The following is a 17,365-nucleotide window of genomic DNA, read 5'->3' as shown; positions in this document are numbered from 1 at the left end:
CGGAACAAGAGACACGAATCCCTACAGTTCAATTGATCCCAGGGAATAGAAACCTTCGGGAGAAATGCTAAGACTTTTCGAGCTCCCCTTGAAGGAAATCCAAATCTAGAGATCCACGACATGGCTTCACCACGACCAAACTCACGCCCATTAAAGAATGAAAGGACTCTAGCTCATCTTGCCGCCTACCTGTTTGAAATGTCCTTTGAGTCGGTGCTCATAGTCCAAAAGGTCGTAAAAGACCGGAAGCGCAGATTTCCGGAGTTCCACATCCGGTATGGAGGTCATCTTCAAAAGTGGTCCAACGATCCCTAACGCAACAAAATGTGATGACCAAATGAGAACGAAGGCATTAGAAAATGAAATTTCAGGGGTCCTAGTACCTGGTACAAAAAATTGTTTCAAATCCCCGAGATGAGACCAAAGAGATAAGATCTGGAAAGCCATCCTCATGCGCATGTCTCCGAACTGTTGGAGAATATATTGTCGCTTCATCTCCTGGACTTTCTCCAATTGCAGCTCGGATTGACTCAGGTAATTGACAGCCAAGGTGAAGTAGTTCATCCACAATTGGCGATCGAATTGATGCTCCTCCCGAAAATAGATGAGTAGGGGCTTGGCCAACTCCTGAAGAGCATTCATCAATACGTGACTAGTCAGCAATTTCATGGCGTTCCAAGACCTCGGGAAGATCGGCTGGGAGATGAGGGCTTGAAGCAAGAGGAACGACTCCAGAAGGAACGTCTTCAGAATACTCTTGTGGTACATCAAGTCCCAGAGGTTCTTGAAATGGTCCTCTTCCATCAATTGGAGCAAGGACAACAGGCATGCCACTAAGCGACCCTGAGAGAGAGAGAGAGAAAAAAAGGCTCATCATCAATAAATATACTGTATATGTACGTACACTACTCTACTCAATGGGGAGTGGGGACGGAGGATGTGAAGGGCGACCTGTCCAGAATTGCATATCCTTTGTACCCACAGGGAGTAAAGTTATGTTGCATTTCCAACAAAGTTTGCCCATCCCTCACGGATGGTGGTGAGCCTGATTTGGACTTCATCAGCAATGCGCTAGCCAAATTAATGCAGGCCTTCTCGGGGAGGCTCTGTTTACCTTCAAACTCGAGGCTCCGTCGATGTTGAGGATGATGTTGATGAGTGGGGTGAGGAATGGCGGCCAACATGGCCTCTGACACGGGGTGGGGAAGATCATGATTGAGGGTCACAAACCTAGGCAGAAATAAAGAGGTTTGTTAAACAATGCNAAAAAAAGGCTCATCATCAATAAATATACTGTATATGTACGTACACTACTCTACTCGATGGGGAGTGGGGACGGAGGATGTGAAGGGCGACCTGTTCAGAATTGCATATCCTTTGTACCCACAGGGAGGAAAGTTATGTTGCATTTCCGACAAAGTTTGCCCATCCCTCACGGATGGTGGTGAGCCTGATTTGGACTTCATCAGCAATGCGCTAGCTAAATTAATGCAGGCCTTCTCGGGGAGGCTCTGTTTACCTTCAAACTCGAGGCTCCGTCGATGTTGAGGATGATGTTGATGAGTGGGGTGAGGAGTTTTTCCGAGAGAGTCACGACGTCCTTGAAGATCACGGAATGACCTTCATCCGAGAGCTCTTGCCTCAAGTGGAAGAAGGTGAGCATGTCCGCCAGAATGTCCGAGCATTGCTGCAATTGCTGCTTGTGGACCAGATACTTCTTCACGATATCACAGCAGGTCGGGAGAAAGAGGTTGCGGGACTCGATATCCTGGAACACCGGGCTGTTGATCGTTTGATGAATGGCGGCCAACATGGCCTCTGACACGGGGTGGGGAAGATCATGATTGAGGGTCACAAACCTAGGCAGAAATAAAGAGGTTTGTTAAACAATGCCACCACTTTTGATTCGGACCGACCCTATTCCTCGTACTCACATTAAAGTGACGAATTCGGCGACATCAATCACGGGCAGGATGCGGAGGATGTGTGGAAATACGGCGCTAATATTCTTCAAGAACATGACTTGGGTGCCTTGGAAGTTTTCGTTGGTATGCGAGAGCATCTTATTGAACGAGTCGAAAAGGAGCTTGACCGAATCCCGGAAGGAGTTATCAGTGGCTCCCACCGAAGTTCGGATGAACAACAACCGCGAACGAATGACAAACTTCATGATGTACTCCACGGATTGGAAGCACTTCTGAATTGGCTCTTGATTCTCTTTGGAGGACACGTGGTCCGTGAAGTGTCTCAAACAGGTCAAGAGTCCCCTGAGGAAAACGGTTTTTTTCTTACAAACACCGAATCTTTGATGGATATTCTTAAAAAAAAACATGCACACTTACTTGTAGACCAAGGCTGCTGAGAAGTGCTCATTGATGTAGGTGTCCAAAATCGGTCCGAAATGCTTAAACTTGGGATCGTGAAGAGAGCTAATAATGTAGACTAGGACTTGGAAGACCAAACCGGAATGTCCCGTGGAATCTCCGTCCTCAGTGGTGAACATCTCAAACAGCGCATCCAGAATGTCCTGCAGAAACTTGACGATCTCTTCGCCCTCCTAAAATCAGATTGACCAAACCTCGTATCCCAAACCCTTTGAGACTATTGAGCTCATTCACTAATACATACGATCAACATGATTCGCTTGAGCGTGTCTTGGATCTGCTCCGGATTGGACTTCCAATTCAGTAGCGACATCAAGTGCACGTTCTGAGTAAGCTTGGTCGAACACAGACGCGTTTTGATGGTGATGCTCTCTTTGGTGCTTCGAACGAAACCTCGATGAACCGTGACTTGATCTGACAATCGCACCTCGCTCAGTCTGGCCACCAAAGGCAAATAGATGCTCGAATCCGTGAGCTGCTCCTGGTCCTCGCATTTGTAAATGCACAAGCTATGACTGCCATCTTTGATGGTGGTCCGATCCGCTTCCATCAGATGGACGAACGAAAACCCCAAGAGCTTCTTCTCCGACCTCTCTTTATCTGAAAATGGTAGCCCATCAAGAGTGAATGCATTCCGTCTCAATAATGATAGCCATTAAATTTTGAGCCTTACTTGAACAATGCCGATATTCCAAGCGTATATGAGCACCTTCAAATTTATCTATGGGGATCTCTAATCGGAGAGTCTCCATCCAAATGGGCGAGTTGGAGTGGAACATCACTGGAAACCCCACCCTTGTGGCCGGGGCAAGACCGGCTGCGAAGTGGATCTTATCCTCAATCACCTGACCATTTCGACCCACAATCACGGCGGAGACCTCGATATTCCGAGCTTTGCCACTCCGTTCAAAATAGCCTTGCTCGATCGTGAGGTAGAGGTCATTTCTGGAACCCGAGAAAGATGAAAGTAGTGTGAGAAAGAGAGAGAGAGAGAGAGACCTGCTCCTTCCTTCTTCCATTGATTAAAACCATTGCACGTACCGAACATCACCGGGGAAAATGACATTGGGAAAACCAATCTTATTGGCGTCGATCGACGATCTGAGCAATCGTTTGTGATCTTTCCTCAGTTGGTTGGAGTCGCCTCGCAAGAGTTGCAATGATATCCCCACTTTTGAGCCGTGGCACAATGATTTGAGAGCGCCATTCTTCAAAATCAGCTCGTGCATGTGATGGAAGTCCTTATCTTCGCACAAAAAGATCTTTGCGTCAAATTCGGGGGAACTGCCAGGCCTGTAAAACGAGCAAAAACCCAAAAAGGCATTACATCAGCACCCATGGTGATTGATTGCTGTCTAATTCGATTTGGTGGCCAAAGGCGTGAGTGGGATTCTATCTCCAATCAAATTGGCAAGTTCTGGCTCCGTTTCTCTGCCCTCATTATCCTCGAGAGCTCAAGAGATCAAGAGCTGAAGAGCTCGTCAATTTGGACATTCACTCCCACACTTCTCCATCTTTTTTTAGGAGCCGACAATGTAGTATGTTCAATGTCTCAGTTTGGTTCAACCAACGGACGATCAATAACTCACGCTATATTCGCAAACGGACCCAGAACGGCCACTCCAAAAGGTCGGCGGAGAGCCCCGCCCAACCCCACCCCGCTGGAGGTGCGTCGGGCATTCTCGTTGTGGATGATCAATCGATTGCCATTCTTGTACATCTGCACCACCACATAGAGACTCTTGCACAACTCCATGGAATCCAAGATATCCCAGAATAGCACACTTGATTGCACAAAATCCCCCGTCTGAGCCACGGGACTCAAGAAGGCTCGTTCAGAAATGAATGCGCTTTGGTTGACAATGGATTTGTGATAGAGCGAGAAGAAGATCTCGATCTCCTCATCTTGCTTCCCGGGAGGAATGAGCAGATCATCGAATCGCAGGATGAGATGGATCCCACTTGGGTTGGAGGACGGAGGATGGTGATGAGGATGAGGATGAGGACTAGCGACAGACTCGGTGGTCAGGGTTGTGGCTGAAGGAGACGAAGGTAGGATGGCGGACATTCCGGAATTGGAATTCGTGGACGAGCGATGAGACAATGGCTGCTTCTTGGAGCGACGACTAGCCGAGTCGAACTGGAAAGAAAATGGGCGAATTGTACACAGTATGCAAATTGATGCCAAACGCTAAGTTTCCTGGCCGGTGGTTGGTTGGTTGCAGAAGAGAGAAACGTGAGCGTACCAGATCCCAAAGATGAACGGGCCCCACTTTACTGGCCTTGGGCACTTTTCCACTCTCTTCCCTGGGAACAAGATCCAGGTCGAGAATCTTGTTGCCCAGATCGATCTGCGCTCCGATCTTGATCCGCAATTCTCGGAGCTGCTCTTGCGTGAGCACATCCACCTGGAGTTGGTGCCGCATCAAGGTCAACTCGTCGATGATCTCTTTCACGCGACCAAAACGAGAAGTCTCGCGTTTGACGAACAATCGCTTCCAATGAGGTCGCCAATCGTGAAGAGCTCGGAGGATCTCCATGGCCGCTTCTTGCGTCTCATCCCGTTCCAGTTGAGGTTTCCGCACACTCACAAACGACTTGGGAAAGATGCCTCGTCTTGAGTTGCTCAGATTTTGTCCATAATACCACTCTAAAAGGGGATATATGAGAAGAGGATTTCCAGTCTGAAAATGCCACGGTTCCACAACGTTTTTGTAACTTTTGCTGACCTTCGCATTCTTGGGAGATGGTAACCACATCCCCCAGAATTAGTGGTAGTACGTCCTTCGAAGGTTCATCATATTGCTCGGTGGAGAATGTTGATATGGCTAAACGAAAAGGGGAAAGCAAACGTCAATTCTAAAGCGATTCAATGGAGTGCTGGATAATAAAAAAAGGTCACTAAATCGAGTCCCATTAATTGAGGCGACCTAAATGGGGTAATTAATAACAAAGACGGATGGCAGCTTTCTCAGCACATCTCATAATCGGCTCCATATATAAAATGGACAACCACATTCTCCGGTGTGTTCAGTATACCATGTTTGTGCCCACACTCATCATCTTGTCAGCATTGGCAAACCTAACAGCTTCGCAAATTAAAGGGGTGCCTATTCGAGATATTTTGAAACCCCAAAATGATGAAGAAGAAGCCATAGGGACTTCAAGACCTAAGGATGGATACCGGGACTCTAAACTCTTCGAATCAAAGGATGACGACAAACGTTTCAATCGCAAGGACGAAAATCGAGACTCTAACCATAAAGATGAAGATAGAGAATTTGAGCGCAAGGATCAAGATCGCGACTTCAATCGGAAGGAGCAACACCGTGATTTCGATAACACAACGGAGAGACAGACAAAACGGGGATCAAAGAGCCAACTGCCAGGTTGCAAGGTGCCCAAGTGGGTTAGCTCAAGGTTTCCATCCCGAACAGCAACCTTCGTTCGACCCAATCAAATTCTAAATCTGGGTCCTTGCCGTCAAGCCTTTTGTCGCGTGATTGGCGTGTCAATGGAATTGGCTATTCAGGAGCATTGCTGCGAGTTTAGGCATCATCACTTGAATGGATCCACGGCCATCTTGAAAGTGGGAGAAACCAAAGAGGTTTGGCGATCGGGTTGTCAGGTGCGGTATGCCACTTGTCAAGACTACTTGAATCCTCCTCATGTGAACACGCGTCTAGTTACGGAGCAGAAGAATGATGGGTGTTGCTACAGTCAAGGCAGGTGGATCATGCCCGGGGATCATGCCTTCATCCCGGAGAAATGTTCCAAATTGATTTGCATTCGCCATGGCGCGAGTGCAAAACTGATCTTTGATTCCGTCTACGATCAGACGGATTGTTGTGAGTTCCAAGACCGGCTTGTCCAACCAGGATGGCAAATCTCATCTCCCTTTTCTCGAGGGAACATCACCTGCTACAACGGTAGCTTGGTCGATATGAGCAACGTGAAACAATGCAGTAGAGTGGCTCTCGATCAGATTTGTCAGGAACAGAAATGTGCCCAAGATTCCGCCCTCAGAGAGTTGTTGAAGGTTCAAAAGCATTTGTTCTACCAGAACGAGGGGCATCGCTCTTTCCCAAGATGGGGACCCGCTCCCAAATATGCCTCTGCCATCACGTTATTGGTCCCAAACACGGGGTCTGGGAAGTATATGGAAAACTTTTTGGACACCTTGATCCGACCCATGGAGCAGTTTCCAACCACGACCATCACTTACAACGAGAAAAATGCTTGGTATTTGGACTCGGAGCTTTTGGTGAAATCTAGGCCCAACAAAGCGAATAATGGCTTCGAATTTGGATCTCAAGGCGTTAATGAGTACCATCATCGAGAGCGCGTGGAGAAAATCAGTACTGAACGACATTTGGACGTGGCCATATCGTCGGTTTTAGATGCTTACCACGCAGAGTCCAGAGATCATGTGAGTAACACAAGTACTGTTCAAGAGCAAGTCTTATCTGATTTCCAACACTGACTTGATTCCATCTTTGCAGAGTATATTTCATTACCGAAGCCCTTGGGTGGTCTTGGTCATTGATTCCAAGTGGGATGAGTCAGTAACATTGCAAATATTTGAACGCCTTTCAACCATTATCATCGATTTGAATGGAGGAAACTCATTCTTGAGAGAGAAGTGCGCTAAGGACGCCTTAGGAAACTCGCTTTACTTCACAGCTGACCGAGTTCGTCTCCATCAAATCTTGGGATATGTCGCCAAATGGAATCAATGCGAATCACCCCATAACACGTATCCCCACGTTTACTCCACCAACGATCAGAGAATCCCAGCCCAAAACAAATTCTCGATCATGCCACCTTATTTCCGTTTCTCTCACAGAAACAAACCCTGCTGGGCCACCTGGTTCCACGTGGATCAAAACAACTATGTTGTCAAAAAACGTCTACCTTGCGAACGTCTTCGAAAGATAACAGAAACTCAGGGGAGACCACGAGTCTTTCAAACCATCAGGTCCAAAACCATTTCCGACCCAACTGGTGACCATGAGGAGACTGTCGATCCTTTATTGAATGACATGCCTCTGTCTTCCAATCCCGACGTAAAAGATTTCCTAGAAGATTCTAAGGAAAATACTGAACAAATGGCCACTGAAACTCCGGAACCAGTGGAGCCAGTTTTGAACCCTGCGGACCTCCAACCCGAAGTGGTCGGGGACGAACAAAACAATGAGGACGCTTACAACGATTATTTGAGCTAAATGAAAAAATCTACTTACCAATGCCAAGAGTGCTCTCAACAGGTTTCCATATCATCTTGGTATGAGCCTCTCCGGAACTCACTCATGGACGGAAGCAACCTGCAAAAACGCAATAAAATCACTTAGAAATCGGCCCTCATCTGGATCATCAGACATCATGAAATATAATTTGCTATCACAACGAAAGAAACTTGAACAGGTTTTCGATATTTAGACAACAAAAGAAGGACAGATTGATTATAGGCAACGACAGTTGGTCGAGATTCTTAAGAGGGTAATTACAGTGAAATTGAATCAGGTATGTGATGGACGATGAACAAATCGCTTTTCAAGGCTACCCTCCGTTTCTCTCAAGCGAACAAGTAAGACACCGCCATTTGTGGGCCATCACGATTTTCCCTGGGAACGGCAATAATGTTCAAATCGAGAACAGGAAAAACGTCCATGTGTGGTGGAAGAGGTTCAGATTGATCTTCAGTCGACGAAAACATGTGAATTTGAGACAAAAAAAATATGCACGGCCCGATTTAGCTATAAAACATTATGCACACCAAAGGAGGAAGAGATAGCAATTTTTTGAAATGTCCTTCCGAGTCTATGATATACTGTCTGTGTGAGAAATGTTACGAGCAGACATCGCGGGGAAAACTGAGGTAGGAACGTGCTCAAAAGTGCAACAAGGACAAAGACTTCATGCCACCAAGTGTCATTAATGATGGGGGTACTACCACGTGACCATATATGTCCTTATCTCAACGAATATTTTTCCTTACAGTAGTCGCTAGTCAAACACTGGGCTTGAAAACCGGTTCCAGAAGCAACCACTCCTCCAATGTCGTTAAGGTGCTAGGCATTAATGGTAAAGCCATGATTTATTCCCAAGATTCACATGGGTTTTTCATTCAGCGGTAGCTTCTTCAAACACACTTCAAGCATCATCGAAGGATACGAGTGTTCTGGCATCAGATGAGCAAAAGTCCCGATGAAGTTGTCAAGGTAGGGAGTTTATCAGCATCCAAGATAGGAACATGGAACAACGCATTCAGTAGGATCCCAACGCTGTATCGTTAATTCTTTTCGAGGTGCTACAAAATCAAAGCATCTTGACAACAATTTTGGATGCTGAAATGCCAATCATCATGGACGGGAAGTCATTTTCAAACAATCAAGGAAGCTTGTGGTCGAGAAAAAAAACCTCTTTTTGGTCTCACGGCAACTCTGGGCAGTCAAATCACAAGAATAATACAGATGATTGTGAATTTCAGGATTTGGATTAGCTATTGAATTTTGCCTCTTGAGAGTTTTTAAGGACCAAACCAAAAATCAATTTGGACGGTAAAAGATACACCCACCCCGCCATGATGGATGTCTGTCAGTGTGATCTTAAATATGACAAAGAAACCGTCCTTGGAAACAACCTGTTGTTTTATTGCACCTGAGGAAATTCTTTGCAAATCAATGAACATTGAGTACAAGAACTTTTTCAGAGGGCGGGCATTGTTTGATCCGTTGATATCTGGGTGATCAGTGATACTGGTCTTGTGAACATTTTGTACAACGAAAAAAATGTGATTTCCTCTCAGGGCTAGAAAATCAACTGGTTTTGTCATATTGAGGCTTGTCTTACTACAAAAGCATGGTTTAACTTAGAATCTCACCCTGGATGAGGGAGTCGGGGCAAAAAAAAGATATGGAAACACGCAAAATCTCAAAAATGTATCCTTGGTTAAACTTGACATTGCTTTGTTGGTCACATTGGATCCTCGCTTTAAAAACTGTGTCTCACGAATCGGTTTCACGGGTTGAGCAAACTTCCATCCACGCTCAGCAAATCCGCGAAAGAAAATATTTCCCCTCCATCAAGCGGTAATTAACAGAGGGCGAACGTGTGAGCATTGTATGAGAGGTGGGTGAATGGTGATGCACTTGCTCGACCAAGAAAAAGACCTTATTCCAAGATGTCGCCGCTGCCCCTACCTATTCTTCCCCGAACTACCGTGAACATCAAACATAACACACACTTGCTGTAAGTCAGGGTCACTGACTGACTGACTGACTAACTTTCTGAGTGAGTGAGGAACTCACACAGATGGAGAGGGTTTGAAATTTTGGTTATTCTTAGGGTGCTACTGATCCTCCTCCGGCCCCAGTTATGTTATGCGTGTGTGTCTTTACTATGTCATCGAGAGTGAGCGTCCATGTTCCCATATGTGATCTGTTCATTGTGAGAAACATGTGATAGCTACGCTATTCACTCCCAAAAAATCTCTGGCTTGGTTGGATTCTCGTTTCCAAAATGCGCTGGATCTCTCGAGAACACCTCGACGCGACATTCGTCAACCTTTTTTTCCGAGGACCCTTAGACTATGCGTTGGCTGGAAATTGTTTTTCACATTCCAGAATATTTTGTTAATTTATACACAATGTCAGGAACGTGTTGAAAATTGTATTCGGTGTTTTAACCAGGAATTTTGTCATTCTTGAGTTTCGCGACAGCTTGACAAGGACATTTTTAGCAGGGTTTGGGTCCACCGTTACGCGCACACATCTGAAGAGGTCGCCGTTCTTCGAGGAGTGAAAAGCACAATAACGAGGGTAATGTAACTGAGAGCTGAGCCAATTAGCCCCAGGAGGCTTCTAAATGTTCGGTTTCTTATCGATGCCATTCTAAGTAATTGCCCGACCATCGCTTTAACATTGCGACATGCTCCAGAATCTTGAGTGAGCCAATAAGTAGTAATGGAACTTTTTTCCTCACATCTGATAGCCGAACTTGTCGCAAATCAGAAGAGTTAACGGTTAACCTCGTGAAAACATGTTTCATAATATTAGAATGATCCGTTCATCAAACACTGAACCGGATTTTGGACAAAAACCTGATCATTCCATCTAAGCAACCAACCAACCAACCATCCATCCATCCATCCTCCTACGCGAATGAAATTGATAAACAGCTTCAAAAAAAGTCGTTGACAAACGTGATCTGTCCACAAGGAGACATATGACTCATTTTCAAGTGATTATTCTAGACACCCTGAATTTGAACGATGTTGAAGCGAGAAGTGCCTTAGATAGACGCGCGAGGTGGACGTCTGTTATCTAGTTCGGTAAAGTGTATGTATTCTGTGCCGATCCATTCTCGTAACAAAGCATCAATCAACAGATGTTTTCCTCACGTGAAAATCAAAAGTGATAAGTAAAGAAACGTCGCAACTATGTAAGGAATAAAAAGCCACAATCATGCTTTGCATGCAAATGATATGCAGAAAAGCAGAAAATGACGTCCAAAGGAAGGTACTAGGTGTGAAGAGGAGAAATTTGAGTACCTCCTTTTGATGGCCAGGCAATTAAAGAATGTTTTAATCCCAAGCATACAAGTGGAAAGTGAAAGTTGTCAATTGGAACTTGCAATTGGGATAAATTGAATTTCCACATTTCAATTCGATCTAGCTCCCCATCCCACTGATTCAATGGACATAAGACGGCGGTTCGATTCAGGGAAAGGAAACGAGTTCTGAAAACCAGAGTTTCAATTCTTCATTTCCTCAAGAACTGATCTAGATCTCATCCCACGTGTGGTTTGAGAATCCCAACGAAAAATGATTCAAATGACGCCGTGTGACCACGATTTCACAACAGACTGCGACCTTGTCCAAGTCGAATTAATGGTCAACCCTGCATGCTTTGCTCCGTTTAACTTCCTCGCCCCACCCTTAAAAGGAGATGCACCGAATGACGCGCGAGGAAGTTAGAACCCTTGAAAAGTCATGAAACTGCATTAACTTGTTGAGAAACGCCAATATTGTATCGTTATGACATGATATTCCCCAGTTTTCCAAATCTCGGTGAGGAAAAATGATAGAGAGGGAAATAATTAGAGGATGGAGAACAATAGCAAAATCCCGAGCAAAATGACGAGAATCATAATGAGATGAATTCTCGACACAGGCTAGGCACGGCACTGAAGCTCCTAAAGGTCAGTTTCACAACTTGAAATTGTGGACCAAGACATGCTAGAGCATGACATCACAATAATCAAAGTGCTCAAATTGTCATCCTAAATTTGATGAATAAAAACAAAAAAAAACAAAGAAAACCAAAAACAAAACAAAAAAAACAAGCGCAAAGTGTAATCGGTTCGAACTTCGAGCACCGAAACCATGACAGAGGTTACACCGTAGCTAGCGACAAAGATTCTCCTAATAGCATTTTTTCAAAGCTCCAAATTCGTCAAGAAAAAGATCCTGTGGTTGGAGTCAATGACTCAGATTAATGATCCTCATCTTGACACTACAAGGTAAGATTGTGCACGCTATGACGGTGGATATTAGAGAATTTTCCCGGAAAGTACCCGTTATGGGATGCAAAGGCGAATAAAGATTACATCAAATCAGTCGTCTTGGCAAAGACGAGGTATGCGAACGAAGAGAAAGTGGTGAATAAAGAACCACTTTTCAAGCCTAAATTAATATCACGTTTTTTGGCTTCCAGCTTAGGCAAGCACTGCAAGCAAAAAACTCCAATCCCAAGTTCATTGAAGCTCTCTCAACTTTCATTTGCCCATCAGCAAAGAGAGACTGATGAGGTGAATGACGACGGTTTTGGCAACGTGCTCTTACTAGGTGAACGTGCAAAAAATATCGGCATCCAAAGCTTATTATTTGGCGTCTGGTCGGGATCGAGCACCAACAGAATAGGCCAGATTTGAAAAAAGTGAGAGCTCGAAGGGCCATATTGAGATCTTGTCAAGACAAATCGTCATCGTCATCACTCAAACGATTCCAAAATGCCATGGCATTGTTTGACAAATCTCAGAACAAACAATCCACTTTGTACTTGAAAAATTCTCCACGTCAAGGAAGTCAAACTTCTTCGTATGGCTTCGAATCCTGACACTCATCATGGTATCAGACACGAAAAAAAGCCAACATTTCTTTGATTAGTTTCACGACTCTCGAACAAGGTTTCAGCTTTTAGAGGAAATTTTTGAAGGAAAAAAACCCGGAGGATTTCATTCGAATCCCCTGAAGATGTGTGAGTGGGCCATCTTCGGCGACGTCAAAGAACAGACAGATAACAAACAATGCAACGGGAGACAAACCCTTCTTTATGATCGACTTGCTTTGTCTTAGACCCCCTCCGGATTGTCCAAGGATATTTGTGTCACTGAACTGGGAAATTCTTTTCGCGAAAGCTCTGCCTTGGTCTGAGTGATGGCATGAAATTTCACACTTATGTGATCCCCGCCAGGAGTGAAAGCCGACAATCGACACCAACCTAAAGATATATGTGACCTAGTGTGGCTCTTCTCTTGTTCTACAAGTAGATTGGGATACATTATGAGGAGAGGAGTCACTTCCTCGGAGGGCTTCATGAAATGTATTTCGGACAATGTTGAAGGAGCTCTAAAACAATTTGATGGCGTCCCTAAAATTAATTCTTAAATGCAGGAGCACGGCCATTTAAGCCAAGCCGAGACATTAATGATCCTGCTCCTCCTTTTCATCCTCCAAATTTCCCGTGCAGTCAACAAGCCACATGTCGAAGAAGGAAACAATTTTAAAAGGCACTGAAGGCCTCGCCTTAAAAAAGATTGGCCAATCCCCGAGATCAACATTCTCAAAGGGTAAGCAAGATGGTCGCGTTCACTTGAAGGCATCGGCAATTCGGTCGTGTCAAATCTTGAGGACTACCACATTAGGAGTTCCCGGGACCATAATTTAAAGCCAATTTCACAATGGAGGGTTCCATTTCATTGGGATTGGTGTACAATTAGAAGGCATGCATCATGAAAACGTCAAAATGGAGCGAATGGAGGGAATGCTTCAAACGAATGGAAAACTATGCGGAACTCGTGAAAGGCAACGAAATCGACCGCTAGCCAACAGCTCACTCGCTTGTATTTGCACGATGCGTCCGCTGATCCTCGAATCCAATCACTTTCATCAATGGAAAATGTGCACAATGGGAAAAATCTCATTCAAAAACAGATTCCAATTCCAGCTCAGGGGGCCGAGGAGGAATCGCTTCCATATCATGTCAGATATGAGAGAAATGAAACGGCTCTGGATACTTTGTATGGAAATTGTCTAACCCTGATCGAGCGTTCAGCTCAGTTCAGAATTGGCAAGCCTGTACCGAACCCTCTGATTGCCGCAACTATCGGGGTCAAGAATCAAAAGTCAGCGTTCGACTGTTCCGGACTAATGTTTGATACTTATCAAAGAACTTGATTACCAGGTGGCTAGATCATTTCACATTCCTCAGACGGGATTTAGAACACGAAAGTGTCGGTTCAAATCTTGGGATATTCTGAGGAACCGCCATCGCCACGGAATTCAGCTCATCGTGGTTTTGCATTTTGATTCTGAGGAGGAGAATGGCTTGCAAAATCGGTTTCACAATTGGACAATGGGGCGAAATCTTCTCAGGCCCATCCACTACTTTTTCCTCATCACGAATTGAGTGACTGGGTGAATGAACGGTATTCGGCTTGGGAATCGGGCCCAGACGAGCTTTGGGATCATCCGCCCTATTTACAGTATAACCCACAGAAACAGGCTACATTTCAATACGGGCAATACGACGATCCCTTGACTTGTCGGAACACATGACAAACACTGCTCACGTTGTTGGGTATCCATCCGAAAAATGCTTCATATCCCGTTCAAACTCAAGTTGGAGAGAACGTGACAATGAGAGAGTGAGAGTCTGTTTTCCTGTACCAGTACGTACATACCGTTCATAGATTTGAGGCTCGTCTATTCAAAAAGGCTCGATTCAATTGGAAAGAGAAACTTTTTTTTGCGGAACCTTGCTGTAGCTGTTTGGTCATTCAATTTGAGTAATGGCATGATGGAAGAGCCATGATTGACTCAAATCCATCTTCTTAAACTAACCCAGGCCCCCCAATCGTTGTAGATCCTTCGTCTTCCCGTTTCGTCTTTTACTTCATCTTCCTCATCATCATTATCATCATTATTATCATCATCATCCAAATCTCACCTGCATTGCAAGTCTATTGCATTTCTGATTAGGGAGAGCAACAAACTAAGTGGGGCGTGGTGAATGGGCTTCATTTACCAAAGTGTTGCTCTCTATTCCGATGATGATTTGATGGCAAATGATTGAAATGAATACAGTTACTTGCGGAAATTGGCCAATGATGATTGAAGTGGAGAGCAATGAGCTACTTGGGCATTATTCAGAACCCTTTTTCCGGAGCGGATCAATTTGCGCCGATCGCTTCAATTGTGAAATAGTTTACAACTTCCCCCACCGAAGGTCCAGTTCCTGTTTCAAGGGTGTGCCTGGAGGATTTTGCCAATCCAGCAGAAAAGACTTATATTTTTGTACTTGCAGTCACTCGCACGTTCATTGGAGTGCTCATTAGCTTCATCAAACGATGTGTATACGTAGATGTTCGTACACTACAATGGAGTAATGGCAATGAAGAAATTGAAAGATTATGGAGTACAGTAATGCATCCACTGGAAGTCATTCTGACAGCCCAATAATGGAGTTAAATGACATAAACACTCGCCACAGAGAACAACGAACAAAGACACTCATTGAGTGGCACTATGTATAGTCATGTCACTTGGTGCAATGACTCAACTACTGACTGGATGCTGACTGGAGAGAGAGAGAGAAAGAAAGAGAGAGAGACATCGAATCGAGGCTGTTGACTTTGCGGGAGAAACCCACAGATTCGCCTTGACTAATGGCTTTCAAACACTTGTTCAATTGAGAGCTCCAGAAGCCCGCACATGCATTTCACCATCACCTTCAGGGGGGTCGAACTAAACATAGCTGATTGTCTGAGCAGATAGTAGCGTAACAACTCCTACTGATCCCAAGATTCGAATTTAATCAATGACAAAGATATCCACAAGGGAGGGAAGACAATTTCTCTCTCAACTCCAAGCATTGTTTCGCAACATGCCTCGTTCTTCATCTTTTTTTAGTGCGTCAATTTGCCATCTTGGGAAGCAGACTCCGAGAGTTGAGAGTCGAGATTCGTACCCTGGAGCAACGACCCAGAAATATGCATGAATAAACAGCCATGGATTGCTTTTTGATATCCACGACGTCCGATTTCTCCTTGATGACGGTACAATTCTCGGATGATCCGAATGTTTAGGGCTTCCTTCGGATTGACAGGATCGTTTGGGACTGACAAATAATCTCATAAACGGGAGTAAAAACAATTGCGACCTACATTCCTCAAAACCAACAACAGAGGAAAGTCATTGGCGAGAAACTGTTGAACGCAATGTTAAAAAAAAGACCAACCACAAAGAAAAGCGAGAACTTGAATCGTCATGCCGACCAACCATCCCAGAATCGTCAAGCAAGGGTTAGATGCGGTGTTTGCCGCCTTCAAACCACAATTCAATGGCCTAAAGGTCTGGAATTGGGTGGGAACGAATAGCTTTTTTTCTTCCCTAGGACGGATCCCGAGGCCACCCGAGGATCGGGATGTATCCATTAGGTGGAGAAGATGGATTTATTAATGATTTTTTTTTCGCCCTCTCTCAAAGTGCCGGCAAATGACTTGAATACGTGCTTAAGGTATAAACGGCCCTGAGATCGAGACAGACACAGCAGATTCAAATCTAGAATCAATCTTACCATGAGAATGGACCGTTCTGGTGGGCGGACGATGGCTCAGGATGTGTTTTTTTCTTGTCTCTCAACGAATCAAGTTGTCACTGGTTTCAATACACATGAAGATGACGGATGAGAGAGTCCCGTCGGTCTGTGTCGTTCTTCTATTTCTCAACTCGTCTTCAATCGGAAGCGAACAGGAAATCCGTGCTCAAACAGGAGCCCTTAGGGAACTTCCCGCACATTTTTCCCGACATAGATTTGAACCCACAACAACACTCGCTCACTCGCCCCTACTCGCTCCTAGGAGAGTTGGTCTGGAAATCGGGCAACATCAACTGCTCCTCCCTCACCCTATTCTTGGTTGTTGAGATGGTTGTACCGATTTCACTTTTGGGGTCTGCACATTCCTCCAGCACAACGTAAACTGATTCATGATTGCCTCCAGAGACGAGTCCACTCGAGCACCTAGCGATCTCTGGTACAGAGTTTTACAAGGCACACCAGCCCGTGGACCGCGACATGTAGTCGAGCACGAGGATGTCGACGACGCACTCCCTCGCCAACCCCAGCGCTCTCAAATCTCATCTCATGGTGTGTAGAGGACTACAGAGCAGTGAATTTACAGTAGCCCGTCCCCCCGTTCATGGAGAGGTGAACTTGTAATCCTCCTTGGGCGGACCGGGAGACTCAGCTCCCAAAGCACCTCCAGATGTAAGGATTGAGACGAACGAGGTGGAGAACGAGGAGGATGGCGACCGACCTACTGACAACCAGGAGATAATAGAAGAAGGATTTGGAGACGAATTGCCGTCTTAATGAAGATCTTCACCTTTTCGTTATGGCATGATGGCTCCGTGGGCATGGTAACTTCATCGACAATTAAGAGGAGATCCAATCAATTAGGAAAACGCATATCTTGCAAGCAAATGTCGGCACTTTGGACTCATCTTGATGAAAATGAGGTTGGTGAACAACGTTGGAGATCCGTTTGACACATTTTCAATGGGAATGTTCACAGGTGGAGTTAAAGTGACAGGTTTAGTCTGGAGTGGAATCCAGGGGCTTACCTGTGCGTCAAAAATGAGTTTATGAGCAGGCTAATATTGCAGGTTGCGTGGTTTCTATGCCATTGCATATCTCCGG

The 17,365-nt window shown here is 45.1% G+C and overlaps 2 protein-coding genes across 2 annotated transcripts in view; one reads left to right on the top strand and one right to left on the bottom strand.

Annotated features, from left to right (window-relative positions):
- Nucleotides 1–5,199, bottom strand: part of LOC131892903 (dedicator of cytokinesis protein 3-like) — a 25,254-nt gene extending 20,055 nt beyond the window's left edge. The window contains exons 1-11 of the mRNA XM_059242769.1: nucleotides 5,114–5,199; nucleotides 4,631–5,034; nucleotides 3,974–4,524; nucleotides 3,426–3,677; nucleotides 3,058–3,329; nucleotides 2,629–2,984; nucleotides 2,343–2,557; nucleotides 1,935–2,267; nucleotides 1,520–1,859; nucleotides 384–843; nucleotides 190–311 (exon numbers count right to left, since the gene is read on the bottom strand). Coding sequence (XP_059098752.1) covers nucleotides 190–311; nucleotides 384–843; nucleotides 1,520–1,859; nucleotides 1,935–2,267; nucleotides 2,343–2,557; nucleotides 2,629–2,984; nucleotides 3,058–3,329; nucleotides 3,426–3,677; nucleotides 3,974–4,524; nucleotides 4,631–4,924 — 3,195 coding nt within the window. The 5' untranslated portion in view covers nucleotides 4,925–5,034; nucleotides 5,114–5,199. The remainder of the gene's footprint in view (nucleotides 1–189; nucleotides 312–383; nucleotides 844–1,519; nucleotides 1,860–1,934; nucleotides 2,268–2,342; nucleotides 2,558–2,628; nucleotides 2,985–3,057; nucleotides 3,330–3,425; nucleotides 3,678–3,973; nucleotides 4,525–4,630; nucleotides 5,035–5,113) is intronic.
- A 190-nt stretch (nucleotides 5,200–5,389) lies between these two features.
- LOC131892905 (uncharacterized) lies at nucleotides 5,390–7,558 on the top strand (the record flags this gene model as incomplete). Its single annotated transcript, XM_059242770.1, is given in 2 exon segments — nucleotides 5,390–6,813; nucleotides 6,887–7,558. Coding segments are annotated over 2 exon segments (2,061 nt in total), but the record flags the coding sequence as incomplete, so codon positions are not given.
- Nucleotides 7,559–17,365: the final 9,807 nt, after the last annotated feature.

The sequence above is a fragment of the Tigriopus californicus genome, chromosome 2 (assembly GCF_007210705.1).
Source record: "Tigriopus californicus strain San Diego chromosome 2, Tcal_SD_v2.1, whole genome shotgun sequence".
Classification (NCBI taxonomy): domain Eukaryota; kingdom Metazoa; phylum Arthropoda; class Copepoda; order Harpacticoida; family Harpacticidae; genus Tigriopus; species Tigriopus californicus.
Note: the sequence above shows the minus strand (reverse complement) of the source record. Positions and strands in the feature narration are given on the sequence as shown.